We start from the raw sequence: 19,540 nt of genomic DNA, 5'->3' as shown, positions 1-19,540 counted from the left end.
AATGAAGCTCTGGCCCTGGCTTCTTTAGGGTACTGTGCACCACCAAAGGAATAGGTCCAGAGTGCAGGGATTACAATTCTTTCTGGCCCTTGCATGGGCTTTGGAAGGGGGACCACAGCTCCTTATGCTGCCCCCATCCCACTATTGTGCACCCATCTAAGAACCAGGCAGAATCTGGCCCATAATGGTTGACTAGATAGCTCAGAGGATTTGTAATAGGATATAGACCCTTTCATCCCCAGATCAATGACCAAAAGTTTACTACTTCATGATGGCTATTCAGTGGCCTCTGGGAATGAGTTTTGTGGTCTTAACAGTTCAGTACATGTGCCCAAATCACAAAAATCATCACTACAACTGGAACCTAGCAGGTGAAGAACTGAAGGGCCATGGACTCTGAGCTGCACTCCCACCTCTAGAGGTTAACCTTCTCGATAGTTGTTGTGATACATTGTAGGGGAGGTAGTATAGGAAGACTACTTGGTGAATGAATCAAAGATTTCAGTTTACTGAGCTTTAAAAGAAATTATGAATAAACAAGTTAATGAGCAGCAGTCATTTTGTGCATTAAATGGAGAACTGTCTAAGATGGCAAGCATCCTGTGACTGCAAAACTCCAAGTTAAATATCCTTATCCATCAACATGAGTACTGTAACCTTGCAGTGTTTTTATCCTTATGATTTCTAAAATAATTAATATTCACTTTCATTTCATGGCATTTTTGTCAATAAACTGTATGGCTGGAAATGTCACTGGTGAATCTGGCTGTCATTTAAGGAAGTGAGAAGAGTAAACATGGATATCACAGCAGAGGTGAGCTAAAAGGCGGACTGTTTGCTGAGACACTTGAAATCTGCAGCACACAAACTTTCTAAAGTCAGCGTGAGTGGGAGTGAAAGTCATGTTAGTATCTGTGCCAACAACCCCCTAGAGAAATTGTGCTCAATTCTTGGTTCCTCATTCTGTTTATTTTGAAAATTACCTGATGCCCCAAGAGTTCTTAGAAGCTATTCTCTTAGTTTGCTGAGACACAAAAGCAGGGTAAATTTAGTTTTTATTGTTCCAAAGAATGGAAAAAAGAATCTCTCTAATTCCATCATAAAAGAATAATGGAAAAAGGAAAAGAACCAAAGATCCTCATGAAAAAGAAAGGATAAATGCTTTTTACACCCGCAATATACTAGTTTCCTCCGAACAAGTAGCAGCTCGGGAGAGGGCTAAACACAAAGCAAATGCAGAATGAAAAAATGACACAAAAGATTAAGTAGCAACAAATCACCCCAACTATACTTCTATACTTGCACTGTCTATGTCCTACTATGCAGCTACAAACTCTGTTTCTGGATATTTGATTTCTGGTCAGGTGTGTGGTCCCTTTTGAATACATTAAGTTTGGTTTTAGCTTTCAAAATTCATCATTGGTTTTAGGAACATGTAATCCTCTGAACTCTTTCCCCATTATGAAAGCCATTATTTTTCTATACCCATTAAAGGTCAGTTGTTTTCCCTTATGTATGTCTGCACATCATCTGTCTTCACCTACTCTTTTACCCAATAAATAAGAGCATATTTGTCACACACATTGCTATGGCTCATCTTGTTAAAACTATTTGTTTTAGCTTTTGCAGCCTGATGCTTTTTCTCCTTCTCCCCCTAATGCCCTGCAAAATTCATTCAGTTGTTCCATCACTGGGAGTATGGGGGGAGGAGGGGTGGAATAAACTTTGGCTCTGTCTCTTCCCTATCCACCAATAGTAGTGAAGACCACTGAAAAACCAACAGCTCCCCCCACCTGCCAGTTGTTGCCCACTGAAAACTGCAAAATTTAAAGTTTTTTGTGTTTTTCAACTAAAACCTCAAAAAATAGCCAAAAATGGATATTAACGTGTCAAAATGGAAACATCCATCAAAAAGACATTTTCCACTGAAAAATACATTGCCAGAAAATTTTCAGTCGGCTCTAGGCACCACACTGGGAGCCAGGTGACCTGGATGCCCAGTTCACCAGCAGATATATAATCATAACAGCCACAAATAATGACAGCACAAGAGCCTGAAACTGTAGTGTTGTGTGGCAACAGGGACATATGCACTGCAACAATCACTATGTAGCACTGTCAGGATACGGCACCCTGATTGTTTTATGGCTCTGCATTTCCATCCAATCTTCAGGAGTGCTGGCACATTTTGTATAGTGGGAGTGCTCAGAGCCATTGAACCAAACTGTAAAGCCTGGGTATGATGAAACCACCTTAAGACAGGGGGTGTGGCAGCACCCCCAGTACCCTTAGTTCCAACACCTGTGCCTATCTTATCTCTTTTTGCTATCCTTGCCACTCGTGGCAGCTGTGAGGATGAGCTACTTGGGGTGTCCTTCCCACTTCAGCCCTCCTAAGGTGCAGGAATGTACCCTTCTAGCTGTTTGGTCAACTCTGCAGTGAGTAAGTGTGACTGGCCAGCTCAACATCACTGTGCAAGTCCAGTTGCTACACACTCCCTATGCTGCGTCAGGTTTTAGTTAACATGGGGAGCACTCCTCTGACTGATGCTTGAGACCTAGCGGAATAAGTAGAGCAGTGAGTACCAATTAGACCTGTGGGCTGTGCATGCAGAATTCCCCAGACTGACTTGTGGCTTAGGCCCCATACAGACAAGGACATTTACACAATGCATTGCTTCTCAAGCAATGTGTGCATAGCTGCCTTGTAAGAACAAGAGAGGAGGCAATGCATATTAATTTCTCCACCCAGGAACATAATGTTTGGCAGAATAACTACCAATATAACCTCTCCTTTCAACATATCAGTCAGAAACCAAGTACCAAGATATTCTTAATGGGTGGCATCTGAATCTTTGGCAAACTCCCTAGATAACTCTGTGAACAGCTTAGTACTGTCTCTGGATCTGCTATGTAGTTCGACAGAGGGATGGGCTGCTTGACCTGTCTGTCTTTTTGCTGCTTCTTTCTTTGAATTTCTTTTGATTCTGAGAAATCTAAACAATTTTCTCTTTCACAATATGGTTCCTCACACATCATTCTGCAATCTATCATACATTTCAGCCACTTCTTAAAGAGAGATTTTTAGGAACTGAAATTTTGCAGGCATGGGTATCTCAATATGTCCTGATGCCTTTTCTTATTTAAAATACCCACATACGCTTTAAAGCAGAAAACTTTTATAAATCAGTTGCTTTGTATGTATAACTACTTTTTATAGCCTTTTATATTACTATCTCAAAGAATCACATGGTAGGCAAAATTCATGCTTGTGCAGGCTGCCATCGCACAGCCCTACATATTAATTTGGTCCCAATTAAGCCCTTAATATAGGACTTAAATAAAACTGAAGTGTTGCATAGGACATCTGCTTTAGGGGGGATTTTCATTTAAGGAAATTTCCCATTGAGTTACATGGAACTGATATCAGCTACAAAGGGGCTAATGTCTACAACAGTGCAATGACAGCTGTAGCAAGATTTCTTCATGAAACATGTTATAAAAAGAAAAGGAGTACTTGTGGCACCTTAGAGACTAACAGATTTATTTGAGCATAAGCTTTCGTGAGCTACAGCTCACTTCATCAAGAAATTCAAAAAGAAGAATGTTACATTTGTTACCTAAGCCAAGGGAAGAATGGGCTTCAGAACTAAGGATTAGGCTCTGAGTAAGAGGTCACAATAAACTTCAGCAGAAGAACAATAATGTTCTTCTTGTGCCCAAGTAATGATGTTTTTCTGCAAACTTCCATATATTTGATGGGTTAAGTTACAACTTTCACTATCTTTTAATGCAATTTGGGGGGTTCTTTTCACTTTGCAGTGTGCGCTTAACAATTAATTCTATTAGAATGGTGTCCCCAGCCTCGGCTTGCCAGAACTGGGAATGGGCGCCAGGGGATGGATCACGTGATGTGTACCTGTTCTGTTCATTTCCCTCTGGGGCACCTGGCATTGGCCACTGTCAGAAGACAGGATACTGGGCTAGATGGATCTTTGGTCTGACCCAGTATGGCCATTTTTATGTTCATGTCCATAGAGGGGCAAACAAACACCTTTGAAAGTTCATTTGCTTATGTGGATGTGAAATACACAGAACATTTTCTTCTTGATGCATCAGAAATGGCTCCTCTTATCTGCTTTTTCCTCTAACCGGGGAGCATGCAGCTGGGGTAGAAAATCACATGATTCCAAATCACGCTGCCGCTGCTGAATATTTATTTTATCTACATAGACTTCTAATAAGAGGTGTGCATCCTAAGCTCTAGGCATCCTTGGCAATCATTTTAAACCCACCAATATAAACATAAAACCTGCAGCAATCTCCACTGTACACAGCAGTAATTAGATAGAACTTACAGCAAAGTAAAGGTGTGAAAACTAACTAATGATAGCTCCTCAGCAAAATCCCCTTCCCCAAATCCCTTTTAGAAGGTAAGCTTTTCAGTGTGCCCTAGGAATTAACAAGTGGGAAGCAAGTTCCAAAGCCAAAAGGTTCTCAAATACTGTGATGAGACAGCTACAGAAGTGGATAAACGGCAAGATAAAATGCCCTGCCAAAAACTCCCTCCCTGATGCTCAAAGAGCGTCAGCTTGAGTGCTTACACCGATCTCAGCTGTGGCAGTGTGGCACAGAGACAAGCAGTCTGGGAAGTATGCAGGTACAAGGCCAGTTAGGGTTTTATAGGCAGACCACAAAGCAAGGGTGTAACATGCTCCTGCTGAGATACCTGCTAAGCATGAAGCACACTCTGTATCTACCATCTTCAGTTCCTGCATGGATTTAAGACCTAGCCCAAAGGTTGAAAAGTTTAAAAATTAACAGTTAAGGGAACCAGACAACTCCCAACCACAAAATAATCTTTCCCAGGCAAAGCAGCCCTAAAACTCCTCAGGCAGCGAGTGCAGGATTTCCCCTTCATTGTGGAATTTCTGGGTAATGTAGAGCTGCAATAGTAGCTTCTACACAAGTCCCCTCCTGGTACAAGGAGCATAGACAGGGCATTCCTTTACCTAACAAGCCCCAGCTGATAGAGCAGCCACTCAGGGCATCAGACTGCTTATAGGAAACACAGCAGTCATGACACTTTTCTATTTTATGCAGAAGACCAACCCTGTGCCTCCCGAACTGAAGGACAGCAGAGGGCACATTTGCACCTCCTAATGGTAGGAGCGCGGTTCTGCTATAGCTGAGGATCTAATCCTGTAACTTTAAAACTCCTTTTCTGATATTTTGCCAATCTTCCCAGAAAATTTCCTCCTGGGGATGACATGTGGCATGTGAAATTTTGGGGGAACTTGTTATCTTTTGGAGAAGTTTGGAGTGGTTGGTTGAAAACTGGATATATAATGGGAAGTTAGCTTCATCCTTAACTATATAGCAGCTACCATCACTCCATAATGTCAAGCCCATCACTGGTATCTCTTACCATTTCTGCTGCTTCAGGAAAAGTGGAAGCTGACTCCTTAAATCCACCCACCTTCCTACCCTGTTCCTGTGGTGGCCCCTAATGTAGCTGGCCATGGGAGCAGTCCATGTACATATACGGCTGTAGGCTCAGCCTGCAAGGCCAAACTTTCTTTCTCTTCCATTGCAGAACTTGGCTCAATGAGAGTGGCACTAGGAAAATAGCAACATCCCAGGCAGCATATAGCATGCTCTGAATGGGAGAATAGGGAGACAGCCTTGCCAAGGCAGATGGAGAGAGCAGGGGAGACATAAACAAGTAGTGGAGGAAAAAATTAAGAGCAAGAAAGGAAAAGAAGCAACATACTGGAACAAAAACCACAAGACTAAGAAGAAAACAAGAACAGAAAAATATTGCAACTGACAGGTAACAATGCAAAGTGATACGTGAGGAGGAGGGTACTCAGCTGCTGATTCATCACCACAGACTCAAGCACAATATAATCAGGAATCAGTCCTTTTCTTTAAAACATATTCCAGTTGTTTGGTTTGGTTCTCTTTGTGGTGAGTCTAGTCACCAGCCAAAAGTGAACATTTATTTCAAAGGTGAAGTCATTTTGTGTGCCACTTAGACAGTGAAGGGCAATTTACATGACAGGCACTCAATGCTATCCATGACCCATTACTGGCAGCCAAAAATTACCATCCTGACACATTAACTTTCATCAATTTAGGATGCATGTTCTTCAGCTGTCTCTGACGTAACCCTTCACATCTGGCAGTGCCAGGATACCAAGCAGACAAAAACAAAACACCACCCTATTTCCTAACCAACATCTGTATTTGAATACAAAAATAAGCTAACATGCAAATTTCACTTTTTGCCTAATAATGCCCATCTAGACTAAGCACTTATTACAGGCCCTTGTTTGCTTGCAAAGTCTTAAGAAGTGCAAAGGTAACTCAGCCACAGTTCACCACCCCCAAGAACACCCACTTACAATGACGACACAATCAAAGCCTTTTCACTGTACAAGACTTCTCTTTTATAAAGACTTTGGTTAAATATGTAAGCAATTTCATAGACAGAAAATCTGAGTTATATTCAAAAGGTCATCTTTTCCAAATGGTTAATTTGAACTTATGATCTCATTGTACTCTATCTGACATTTGGATTAGTAACTTCTGAACAGCTGAATTTAAGGTCATTACTACCAGAAGCCATTTACTTTTTTTCCTCTAGTGGCAGATTATTCAAATACTCTGTTATAAGGAAGTCCTCTCACCTTGTGCTGGCATTTGTGCGGCACCCACAGCTACGCATATCGCAAGAAAAAGGAGGAGGGTTTTCCTAAAAGAAAAAAGAATTTTAAAATGTGGAAAAAATCTTAACCAATCAACAGTTTAAAACTCCCTGGGATTTAGAAGGTCTGAATCAAAGCCAGTTGAAGTCAGCGAAAAGACTCTTAGTGACTTCACTTAGTTATGGATCAGAGACACAGTACCCTCAGATTGTAGAACTTTCCACTGATGCTAATAGGAAGTTTCACGCAAGGCTCAAGGATAATATATGTCCTCATGTTTCAACCAACACATACCCAGTAGATACATTCTACATTGATTCCTATTCACAAGACAACTATATTCATTTTGAAATTATTTTATTTTGTTGTATCTGTTTCATATTTAGAGGCTGTTATATATTAAACTACTTTCTAGAAAAATACTATTGTAATGAAAATATAAGACATGACAATTTGTTACACACGATGATCATTGTGCATTGTACCCATTACCAATTTTATCACATATTCTATCAGTTTATCCAGAAATGAAAATGGTATGTAGTAAATGATTATTGTGCACTGTACCCATTACCAATTTTATCACATATTCTATCAGTTTATCCAGAAATGAAAATGGTATGTAGTAACTAATAATTTTGTAAGTCTTGTACTTTCTTCTTTTCTACTTTTGCGTGACCAAGATCCCAGTTATAACTGCTAGTGTTTCCCAGGAAGCAGTGTATCATGCTCTCCTAGGGGTATAAAAATCACAGAACATCTTTGGAATAAAACTCCATGCTCAGAGGGACACTCCTGTATTCGCAGGTGACCCATGAGCATAGATAGCAACGAAAATAGATCAAGATAATGAGTCTAGGTTTTTTAACAAGAATCCATTAACACTGAATCTGTGTAATACAGAAGGAAAATCAACTGTGACAATGACATTTTACAATTTCTGTTAATTTTTACTCTTGATTTTATTGCATTACATTTCTTTCTTAAATCCTGCTAATTTTTGTGGATATTCCAAAGTGAAAGAACCAGACTTAGAAATAATTTAACAACAGTGGCAGCTCTTATTTATATAGTATTAAATAAGAATCGTCCCTACCAGAGAATATCAGTTATTCAAACATTTCACATTATTGGATATATGGACCCAATTCTGCAAACATTTACTACCACATGGTTACCACTGCGAATAGCCACATTGGCTTCAATGGGACTACTCATGGTAGTAAACACTAGATCCAATAGTATGTGTTTGCAGGATGAGGCTCTATATCGCTGTAGCAGCTGAATTCAAGGGGAAAAAAACATTTTAGAGCTACAAGTCTTAACTAAACACCTGTAGTTCAATGGAACTCAATTTCATCAGACTATTGCTCAAGTTATGTAAGTCAAGGTCAAGTACAGGATAAACAACCCATTCAAACAGCACCTGCAAACAGGCTGCCTATGGCTAAAGTTCAAACAAAAGGCCTTCTTCCTCTCAGCGTTCATTAAAGGGTCACCTTAGGCCCAAAATTTGTACAAATAAAAGTTTTTACAAGAGTTGAGGAGAAATGGTTCTAGGATTTTGTAAAAATTCCCGTGTAAACAGTATCTTGTTTGGATTTAAACATTCCTTTAGAATGTTTGTAATTCAAATACATTAGCAACATGCTAGCGAAGGAGAATCGAAGTGAAAAAGACTATTTCTATTGTCCAAACTGTGAGTGACATGAAACAAGAAAACAAATACAAAGTGAAAAGTAAGTTAGATGACTGACATACTACTAGTAACGGAGGTAAAGCCAATGTTTTATTTAAATATAGCAGACTAATTCTCTCACTTATACAGGTTTATAGTGATGTAAATCCATTGGCTTAAAAGGAGTTGCTCCTAACTAATACTAGTGGAAGAGAAGACTCTGATTTTGAAAACTCCAGTGTCCCTTCCAGCAAACGGGATACTTGCAGCAAGCATTCACCAATAAATAGCTTTATTCAGACAAATTTTGTTCACATTATCCCACTATCAGCTCTGCCCATATCCACACAGCAGTGATTCTCAAGAGCTCATTCTTCTAATATAGTCCTTCCTGAAGACACAAATTTTCACTGCAGCTGAAACCACTCTGTCTGAGTCCCCTGGCAACTGATGTTCTGAAGACAAACACCTGTGGTAGATGCTATGAGGCAGGAGGGCGTTTTATAGACCCAACAAGTAGAATTCGTCAAAGGTGTTTTGTCTTTAAAAGTCTTTAAAAAATACTCCAAGTGGTAACATCTTTGTTGTTCTTTTTTGGCTGACTGAGCAAGTGACACTGACATCACACAGGAACCACCCTCTCTACCATTACTGATATATTAGGCTAAATATTCTATCAACTGTATAATATTTCAGATGCTTAGGAAAAGATAGCATTATTTACAAAATGAAACTAGGTATAGCTACACTGCTAGGATATGCCATCATGATGCAATCTGTCACAAATCAAAGGAAAGTTTTCACTGTATAAGGCTTGCACAGAGTTCTTAAGAAGGTTAGCCCCAAATTGTCAAACTAGATAAGTGGCCTTATTTTCAAAGGAAGTCAGGATCTTATTTAGGTATCTTTATATGGATTTACTGTAGGTACCTACATTTAGGCACCTACGCCATGGAAAAGAGTTCATAGACAAGAAATCTGGGTAACCACAGGTTTGTACCCTTAATTGCTGCCTATAACTAAAAGTATAAATACATGCAGTTTTTTTAAAGAGAGATGCATATATAATAGGTGAGATTTTCAAAGGTGTTCATTGTTGATCTAACTGCTTTCACTGAAATCACTGGAAATTTTACCACTGATTTAAATGGCAGCAGAATAAGGTCAACATTCAAAATCCCACCCTATAAGTGTGAGTCAAAGTGCATATATCTTTATCTATTTCTTTACACACCCATGCAGTACACATTTATATTTTAAAATAGCTACTCAATTTTTTGGCTCTGCTTTTCCTTCTTTCTTTCATGGCTGATGGAATTGCTGCAGTTCTTCTTGCCTTTACAGCAAGAAATGCCTTTTACAAGCATTTTTAGGAGTCATTCACCAGCAAAAACCATTGGCTGACATCTGAAACCCAGGTGATGCAATGGGTTTGCATTTTAGGCTTTCATTTCTGGAGACATGAATCCAAATCCTAATGTAATGTCACAAGTAAATGTGAGCACATACTAATCCCCATTCACACATATCATACAACTTGCACTGTGTGACTTCATCAGTGAGATGCTCAAAGCTAGAGCAAGAAAGATATTGAAGGTCAGATTTTAGCTGCTGTAACAATCATACTTATATATGGAAGCGTGTATTGTACCTGCCACAGTGTGCATGGCTCAACCTCAACCCATTGTTATTAGTGACTTTCATAAGCACCAAATTGACTCCCAAATGAACAAAAACAAACAAAATAATCCCAAAAATTTCATTAACAGGCAGGGGCAGCCCTACACTAGCTGCCAGCAACTGGTGCCCTAGGCGAACCATGCAATCAGCGCCCCCACCCCAAACCCCCAGGGCAGATCTAGGCTGAGGTTTTTGGTAAACTGGGAAACATTTTCCCGCTTTTTTCCTTTTAATGTTTTTTAAGCGATTTTTTTTTTAAACAGAGGCTTAATTATTTGGTTTGCCCATCCATCCGTCTGTCCAACCAATGTTTCTGAGATCAGATACAACAGAGACATGAAATTTTCAGAATAGATTTGTACACAACAGCTAGATGATATTTCAGTCTGATTTCAAATAAAAATGCATTCAAATGTTAATTATAATTTTTATTATTACAAATCCAAAATCGTACATTATGCTATCCTGCTTTAACTGCCATTATCGCCACATCCAATATAGAAAGAAATAAGAAAACTCTTCAATGAACTTTAACCTATGTTTACAAAACACGCCAAATAAAAAACACTCTGTGCTCTTAAAACATGACTTTTCTTGCTTTAAGTTTTGAAAATTCAGTCACTAGTTCTTTTAGATCCAATTTCCCAGGTATTTCATGCTGTATTGACATTGTGGCAAGTCCAACAAGTCTCTCTTGCACCATTGTTGAATGCAGATATGTTTTTATCAATTTTAACTTTGAGAAGCTACGTTCCCCACTAGCTACGGAAACTGGCAAAGTTAAAAGAATGCATAGAGCTATAAAAATGTTTGGAAAACTGAGTTTATTTTCACAAACAAACTTCAGTACTTCTTCAGGAGTGGAATGTTTCTTAAGTCGTCTTGAAAAAGCCTGAAGCTCACTACACAAATCTGTAGCATCAATGTCTTTTGAATTTTCATGAGTCAATGCTGACTCCAGTTTCATACAAAATTCTCTTATCTGTTTTGCTGTTTTCTTTTGCAAGCTGTGGATATCATATAGAAAGCCAAATACTGACTCTAGCTGCTGCATCTGCTGAAATCTTTTGTCAACCGAGTGAATAGCAGTATCAAGGACTGCGAAGTAGAAATTCACTTTGAACCTTTGTTTTGGGTTCTGAATGGGTGTGTCTCATCTTTCATACAAAAACTGCTGTTTCTTTTGCCGAATGCGAACTGGCTCTGATTCAAATTCTGTCAGAAAGTCTATTTCTTCAGCGAGCTCGAGAGAATCTATCAGTGTTCTTTCAAACCCTTCATCACTTCTGAATTCCTCCAGAATATTTTTAGTTTGCTGCAGTTTTCGAATAGCAGAATGTATGTTCAAGTTCTTTTCCTGAAGCTGCTTACTAGCAAGGTTAATCTTAAAAAGGATATCATACCACAAAATGAGTGAAGTCACAAATTTGAACTTGGAAAGGCCATTTGCAAGAGCTTCTGCATCTGAACGTGCCGTATTGCCAGATGATCCAGTAAAGGTAGTATCATCAGAAATTTCAGTTAGGGCATCATAAATGTTTCCAAGTTCATAGGGAAGAAGCTTCAAAGCATCAGTACGACTCTCCCATCTTGTCTGACTAAGTAGTTTCACAGTTAGAGAATTCACATGGCGAGTCAGAATCTCCCAACGGCGTGTTGAGCCTGAGAAAAACACATAAACACGTTGCACCAAGTCAAAGAAACTGCTTGCCTCCAAACAGCATCTAGCAGCGTCGCTGACAACCAAATTCAGAGAATGTGCACTACAAGGAATGAAAAAGGCCCTAGGATTGATTTCCATCATTCTCCTTTGCACACCATTGTCTTTACCCTTCATATTACTCCCATTATCATAGCCAGCCACGTAAGTTTTCAACAGATAATGACATTGTTTCAAGTTCTTGTAGAATATTTTCAGTCATAAATACTCCAGTCGTCTCCTTCAGTGGTACGAAACTCAAAAAATGTTCCTTTATGAGCACTTCAACATTATCTTCATCTGCAGACTTTTCTATAGCCACAAAATGAATGATCTTCATCATTTGTTCAACATGACTCACATCTGGAGTACAGTCCACTGTTATTGAAAAGTATTTTGCAGAATGGGCAGCTTCTACTGTTTTCTTTTTAATGACATTTTCTAGGATTTGAATCAGTTCATTCTGCATATTTTTTTCTAAGTAATGAACCTGTGTTTCATGATCAGTTATTTTACGTAGATGCTCCTTCATGAATGGATCAAACAAAGCTAGATAGTCAACAAATTTTAAAAAGTTTCCATTACCTGGCCTGTATAATTTTTCATTTCTACCACAGCCATGGAATGCCAAATTTTGCCCACCAAGAATTCTCACTAAAGCAATCAGACGCTCTAATATTTGTTGCCAAAATTTCTTCTTTTTCCTTGGTCACATGTAAATTTTCTTCATTGATAGTTTTTCCTTTTTTCAATCGTAATTCAAGTTCTTTCCAATTTTGAAAACATTCCAAATGTTCTGTACTTCTTTCATGTGAAAAGAGAATTGAAGATATGTTTTTCCAGTCCTTTGAACCATTTTCAGTAAGTGATGTACCAACTGCTTGATTTCTAAACAACTTGCAGCAAAAGCAAAACACAGAGTCCTTCAACACTGAATATTGTAACCAGTTTCGATGAATTTCTTCCCCATTAATGAGTTTCCTCTTGTAATGCTGAGCAGAGAATTTTCTTTTATTTCCATCCTTAGGGAAGGGAAATTCATTAACTTGTTAGGTCCATGTTCCACGAGAATTTCCTGCACACTGTCATCACATCTGGGCCATGAAGCTGGGTCCCCATACTGTAACTTGTTTGTAAGTTCCTCATCCTTTCTTCCTTCTACTTAATTTACTTCAATTTCTGCATGTGTCTCTGAAGGTGAATAAATTTGTTCCACTTCCATATCAGTCTGATGCTATGAGCTGCCTTCATCTAGAAGTAAGTTTCCATCATCTTGAGTTTCCAAACTCGGCAACTCTCCAACACCACTTTCTACAAGCCATTACCCTCTGATCCCACTGAGGGTTACCAAAAGAAACTACAGCATTTGCTCAAGAAACTCCCTGAAAAAGCACAAGAACAAATCGGCACAGACACACCCCTGGAACCCCAAATAGGGGGATTCTATCTACTACCCAAGATCCAATAACCTTGGAAATCTTGGGTGCCCCATCATCTCAGGCATTGGCACCCTGACAGCAGGATTGTCTGGCTATGTAGACTCCCTCCTCAGGCCCTATGCTACCAGCACTCCCAGCTATCTTCGAGACACCACTGACTTCCTGAGGAAACTACAATCCATCGGCGATCTTCCTGAAAACACCATCCTGGCCACTATGGATGTAGAAGCCCTCGACACCAACATTCCACACAAAGATGGACTACAAGCTGTCAGGAACACTATCCCCGATAATGTCACGGCAAACCTGGTGGCTGAACTTTGTGACTTTGTCCTCACCCATAACTATTTCACATTTGGGGACAATGTATACCTTCAAATCAGCAGCACTGCTATGGGTACCCGCATGGCCCCACAGTATGCCAATATTTTTATGGCCGACTTAGAACAACGCTTCCTCAGCTCTCGTCCCCTAATGCCCCTACTCTACTTGCGCTACATTGATGACATCTTCATCATCTGGACCCCTGGAAAAGAAGCCCTTGAGGAATTCCACCACGATTTCAACAATTTCCATCCCACCATCAACCTCAGCCTGGACCAGTCCACACAGGAGATCCACTTCCTGGACACTACAGTGCTAATAAGCGATGGTCACATAAACATCACCCTATTCCGGAAACCTACTGACCGCTATTCCTACCTACATGCCTCCAGCTTTCACCCAGACCACACCACACGATCCATTGTCTACAGCCATGCTCTACGATACAACCACATTTGCTCCAACCCCTCAGACAGAGACAAACACCTACAAGATCTCTATCAAGCATTCTTACAACTACAATACCCACCTGCTGACGTGAAGAAACAGATTGACAGAGCCAGAAGAGTACCCAGAAGTCACCTACTACAGGACAGGCCAAACAAAGAAAATAACAGAACGCCACTAGCCATCACCTTCAGCCCCCAACTAAAACCTCTCCAACGCATTATCAAGGATCTACAACCTATCCTGAAGGATGACCCATCACTCTCACAAATCTTGGGAGACAGGCCAGTCCTTGCCTACAGACAGCCCCCCAACCTGAAGCAAATACTCACCAGCAACCACACACCACACAACAGAACCACTAACCCAGGAACCTATCCTTGCAACAAAGCCCATTGCCAACTGTGCCCACATATCTATTCAGGGGACACCATCATAGGGCCTAATAACATCAGCCACACTATCAGAGGCTCGTTCACCTGCACATCTACCAATGTGATATATGCCATCATATGCCAGCAATGCCCCTCTGCCATGTACATTGGGCAAACTGGACAGTCTCTACGTAAAAGAATAAATGGACACAAATCAGATGTCAAGAATTATAACATTCATAAACCAGTCGGAGAACACTTCAATCTCTCTGGTCACTCGATTTCTGATCTCAAAGTGGGTATCCTTCAACAAAAAAATTTCGAAAACAGACTCCAACGAGAGACTGCTGAATTGGAATTAATTTGCAAATTGGATACAATTAACTTAGGCTTGAATAGAGACTGGGAGTGGTTGAGTCATTATACTAAGTGAAACTATTTCCCCTTGTTTATTCCTCCTCCCTCCACACTGCTCCTCAGACGTTCTTGTTAACTCCTGGAAATGTGCTGGAAATGGCCCACCTTGATTATCACTTCAAAAGGTTTTCTCTCCCCCCACCCCACTCTCCTGCTGGCAATAGCTCATCTTAAGTGATCACTCTCCTTATAATGTATATTTTTTCATGGTCTGTGTGTATATATAAAATCTCCTCACTGTACTTTCCACTTTATGCATCCGATGAAGTGAGCTGTAGCTCACGAAAGCTTATGCTCAAATAAATTGGTTAGTCTCTAAGGTGCCACAAGTACTCCTTTTCTTTTTGTGAATACAGACTAACACGGCTGCTACTCTGAAACCAAACTTTTTTTTGTGGATGTGAGCTACCCTCCTCTCAAAGTAATATACCTTCATCTTGATGTCCAAACTGCTTCCATGCGGATGTGAGCTAACCTCCTCTCCAAGTTAAATTCCTTCATCTGGATGCTGTAAACTGCTTCCATCTTTATTTGGATTAAAGAGAAGATATTTCAGGAAGTATCCCTGCTGTTTTGCTTGGTCCTTTTCCTTCTCAGCCTTTCGTTTACAATACTCAGCTCCTCAGGGTTCTCTTTTTCCTCTTTCCACCATGGGGCATTTGAATATTGTTATATACTGTGCTCCCGACTGCAAGCATGATAGCGTTAAGGATGGCTGTCACACCCACCACATGGTTGGTCATTTAAACCACATTGCAGCCATCCCAACACGTCTTTTCACTGCTTAAAGGTTCAATGACTAGTAACATACACTCACATACCTATTAAAACAGTTAGTTACAGCATTTACACAGACACAAAATGATCTTTTTCAACGTTATAACCCGCCACCGGTTGTTTGGAAAGTAATCCCCTTCCTCACGGTTACCTGCCTGGAGTGTGACATCATCACAGTAGTCTAGTAAGCATTAAAGCTGTTACTTTTCTCTTATGGACCTTATTTATTACATGTGAACCAGTTATAAACAAAGAAAAGGGTTTTTTTAAAATTTGATTTTTTTCCCTCAAATTTGGCATCCCATTTAACTTGGCACCCTAGGCAACCGCCTAGTTCATATATATAGACGGGCCGTCCCTGAATATACCTGCAGGATGTTCCCCTGTCCGCCACCTGGGGATACATGCCTGATGGGAGTTGGTTGCACATACATATTATATTTACATTAGTCATTTCTTTTTAATCCAATGGTTCTAAAGCATCTGTTGTGAGATTTCAGCTTCAGACCTACAAAACAGGGCAATATGTTTTTGTAGGAGAGAGGCATTTTCTGTTTTAATTGATAAGTATACTTACCTCCCTTAAAACATGTTAAAGTATTATTAAAATTCATTCATTACAGACTTCAATTTATCATTTTGCTCCAACTTTAAGCTCTCATCACATTACATACATTATGAACACAAATCTTACCATAATACTAAATCTTAACAGACTTCCCACACATCCTTTCCAACCATCAGCATGGCTTCCATCTTAACTTCCTTCTTCAACTCCAGCTCAGTCCCCTGAGAGAGTAGGTAAGTGTTTCAATGCATTCTGAAGGTCATCAAATCCAGGCTCCGATCAACCAAGCAGAGAGTGCATTAGTGAACCATAGACTTTTCACAGTCACCTCCTGGCTATTATACCCAGTTCAACCGGGGGCTATTAGCTTGAGTGCCTGGAACAATAGCTATAATATGGGGAAAGAGTCAGTCTTACAAGGTGATGGGACCCAAACCATTTGGGGCTTTATAGGTTGAAATCAACACCTTAGACGTCACCAAGAAATAATTTCTTAACAAGTGTAGATCATGGATCACAGAAGTAATATTCTCCCAGGGTGAAACACTGCTTGCTTAACAAGCATATCAGCAGTTTCTGCACTATCATAATCCAATCATGAGATGACAAAAGCATGGATTCCCACAGTGATGTCCACACCAGAAAGAAAAGGACTCAACATTCTTGCCAAGCTCAGAGGAGAAAAAAGCATTTTTGGAAATTGCTGTTATCTGAGTAACCAGAAGCAGTTAGGGATCCAGCAAGATTCTTGTGTTGTGAACCTTAAACAAGCTGCAGATGCATCTCACTGATCCAGAGGTGCTGATATATTTTCCTCCATTTTGTTTCAGTTGTTTTTCTCAGCCCACAAGCATTATCTCAATGTTATCATGATTGGTGTCTCAGTCAGCTAGCCCTGGTCTATTTCCCAATTGTCGTTAGACACCTGGTAAGTCATTCCATCACAACAGACTGGTCCAATGAAATGAAGTTTGACAATTGGGTATCTTCAGCATACTGAACATACTGCAACCCGTACATCCTCAGTAACTGCCCTTGTGGACCAATCTCCATGTTAAACAAGAGGGGCAACAGAATGTGAGACCTGGGCATCTGCCCACTACCACCTCAGAGATCTCTCCAAAGAAAGAAGCAAAGCTTCTCAAGCGCAACCTCATTGCGTTCTGCTAACTTCTTCAGGCAACTCGATGGCACCTTGCGGTCAGTGATGTTGAAGGCATCTTATAGATCGAGAAGAACCAACAAGGGCACCAGATCTTCATTCATTGCTATATGATCAATTATCAAGACTTCAGCAGTTTCCATATTATAACAAGCCTAGAATCAATTGACTGGGACTAAACATACACCCAACACAGATGGAGTGATCCAAACCTCCACAATCTCTTTCCATCTCAGACTGCTACATCCCCAGTTCACAGCAGTATTGCCTCCCACAGTCCAATGGAATCGGTGTGGTTCCATTGCACAGCAAAGACTAGGGGGCAGAATGACTGGAACTTTTGCAGGAGGCCCACACTTCTGCATGCTGCAGAGAGTAGCTCCACACAGATTGATTGCACTGCAAGGGCAGAGCGAGAATGGGCAGCAGGCCAGGGATGAGATGAGGCCAGTGTACCAGTCCTCTCCTCTCTGAGGAAGAGTGCTGCAACAGAACAGCCACAAGGGCTACTGCAGCAGTGGCCTGAGAGAAGTTCTGCTACTCCACCATGGATTTGGAGGAAAGATGCCTCCCTCCCCAGCGCTTGCACAACTCCCCTATGAATACCCAAGTTATTCAGGCTGTGCACTGCAAATAGGATTTGGCATAAGGTAACACATGTAACATGTACCTAGAACTTTTTTTTAATGTTGACAACATTTGGAATAAAACAACAGAGGAAAATAAAAGAAAATAAGTTTCTACAACTGTTTTGTGAATTTTTTACCGGATTCTTTTTTATTTTAACCAGTTCTGCTATCCACAGTATCTTAAATACTTCCATTCGGACTACCCAAGGAAAGCCTTTCATGAAAGTATTCCTCTATATCCTCCTCTTCACTAATAAATTTAGGGGTTTTTTTCATTTTATAGACAGTGATACCAATATAAGATTTAAATAAAACAACAATTCAGGACTTGCAGCTAATCAAATGCAAAAAGTCAGTAAATAAAAGTATTATAGGGTTATATGGTTCACATTTAAGAATTAAAGGTTTTGTCAATTGAATTCAAAGGGAGGTTGCAAGTGCAAGGAATGCACGATCAGGTACATTACTGCATACCCTGCACAGAGAACACTGGAGCCAAATTTGACCGAACAGCATCCCCTCAAATTATGCTTTCGAGATGGCAAAAAAATGGTGTAATTTCTATGCAGCCTTTGCTTGCTTAACACAAACACTACATTATGCCAGAAGGTGCTTATTCTCTCTACTTGCTCAGCTAACTTGGGGACAAAATACCCTAACTGTACTCTTGCAAGTAAACTCACTGGAGTCAATGGAACTATTTCTGAGAGTAAGCTAGACTCAGCCCAAAATTATTTCTGTGTGTAAGGCAAGCAGGATCTGGCTCTTGAATTACACTTAGTTCTCCCAAGCATTAGAGGGTACGCATCTGCCTGTTGTTTCTAATTGAGATAAACCCCCCTCAATACAAACATTCTCTCTCACACTCTCTCTCTCTCATTGCCCTTTAAGAAAACACAACTATCTTGGATAAATATGTCATGTTGTTTAAACCCTGCCAAGTGGAGCTTCCTATAATACTTTTCTCCCTGGCTGGCTACATATATGAAGTTTATTAATGGATGGGTTGCTACTGATTCTGACACAAGGCTATTGGGCAGGGGAAGACAGCTCCCTTGCCAGGAATGTGCAAACCAACCCCAGTGTCCCAGCAGCAGCAGCCTCCCAAGAAGCCAAACTCCTTCCCTGCTGCTACTTTCATGTTGCTGTGTTACACAAATGTATGAGATTTTTCAAACTCTTCCATCCCATTTCAAATCGTTCAGATTTTTCCCCATCTGGACCCAATTTGCAAAGCCCTGAATTACCCATGAATCCATCTGAGGGCTGAATGCAGGGCTTGGGAAGGGGGGCTGGAGGAGCAATTTGGTCAGTTAGTAAGAAATAGTGGGCAGCAGTTCTAAGCCAGTGCCTGGGATACAGGGACCCCTCATGCTTAAACAGCTGTCAGGGGTAGAATTTAAAGTGACAGGATACAGAGCAGGATCTTTACTTCAGCTTAAACCCAGAGACAATCCTGTAGTACCCAGTGTGTCTGGACTTTTAAAAAACAAAAGTCATTTAAACCACAATTATTATTCTTATAGTATTATTTGCATTAGTGTAGCGCTCAAAGTAGCTGAACACCACAAGTTTTGGACACAATTAGGTAAACTTCAGTTTGTGCTGTTGTACTATTTTAACAAATGCATTTGCCT

The 19,540-nt window shown here is 40.3% G+C and overlaps 1 protein-coding gene across 1 annotated transcript in view; it reads right to left on the bottom strand.

Annotated features, from left to right (window-relative positions):
• COL24A1 (collagen type XXIV alpha 1 chain) overlaps positions 1–19,540 on the bottom strand; it is a 248,411-nt gene that overhangs the window by 212,378 nt on the left and 16,493 nt on the right. The window contains exons 2-3 of the mRNA XM_077825362.1: positions 7,877–7,990; positions 6,692–6,756 (exon numbers count right to left, since the gene is read on the bottom strand). Of these exons, the coding sequence (XP_077681488.1) occupies positions 6,692–6,756; positions 7,877–7,990 (179 nt within the window). The remainder of the gene's footprint in view (positions 1–6,691; positions 6,757–7,876; positions 7,991–19,540) is intronic.

Source organism: Eretmochelys imbricata, chromosome 8 (genome assembly GCF_965152235.1).
Source record: "Eretmochelys imbricata isolate rEreImb1 chromosome 8, rEreImb1.hap1, whole genome shotgun sequence".
Classification (NCBI taxonomy): Eukaryota; Metazoa; Chordata; order Testudines; family Cheloniidae; genus Eretmochelys; species Eretmochelys imbricata.
The sequence above is the reverse complement of the archived record's forward strand: the minus strand, read 5'-3'. Positions and strand labels throughout refer to the sequence as shown.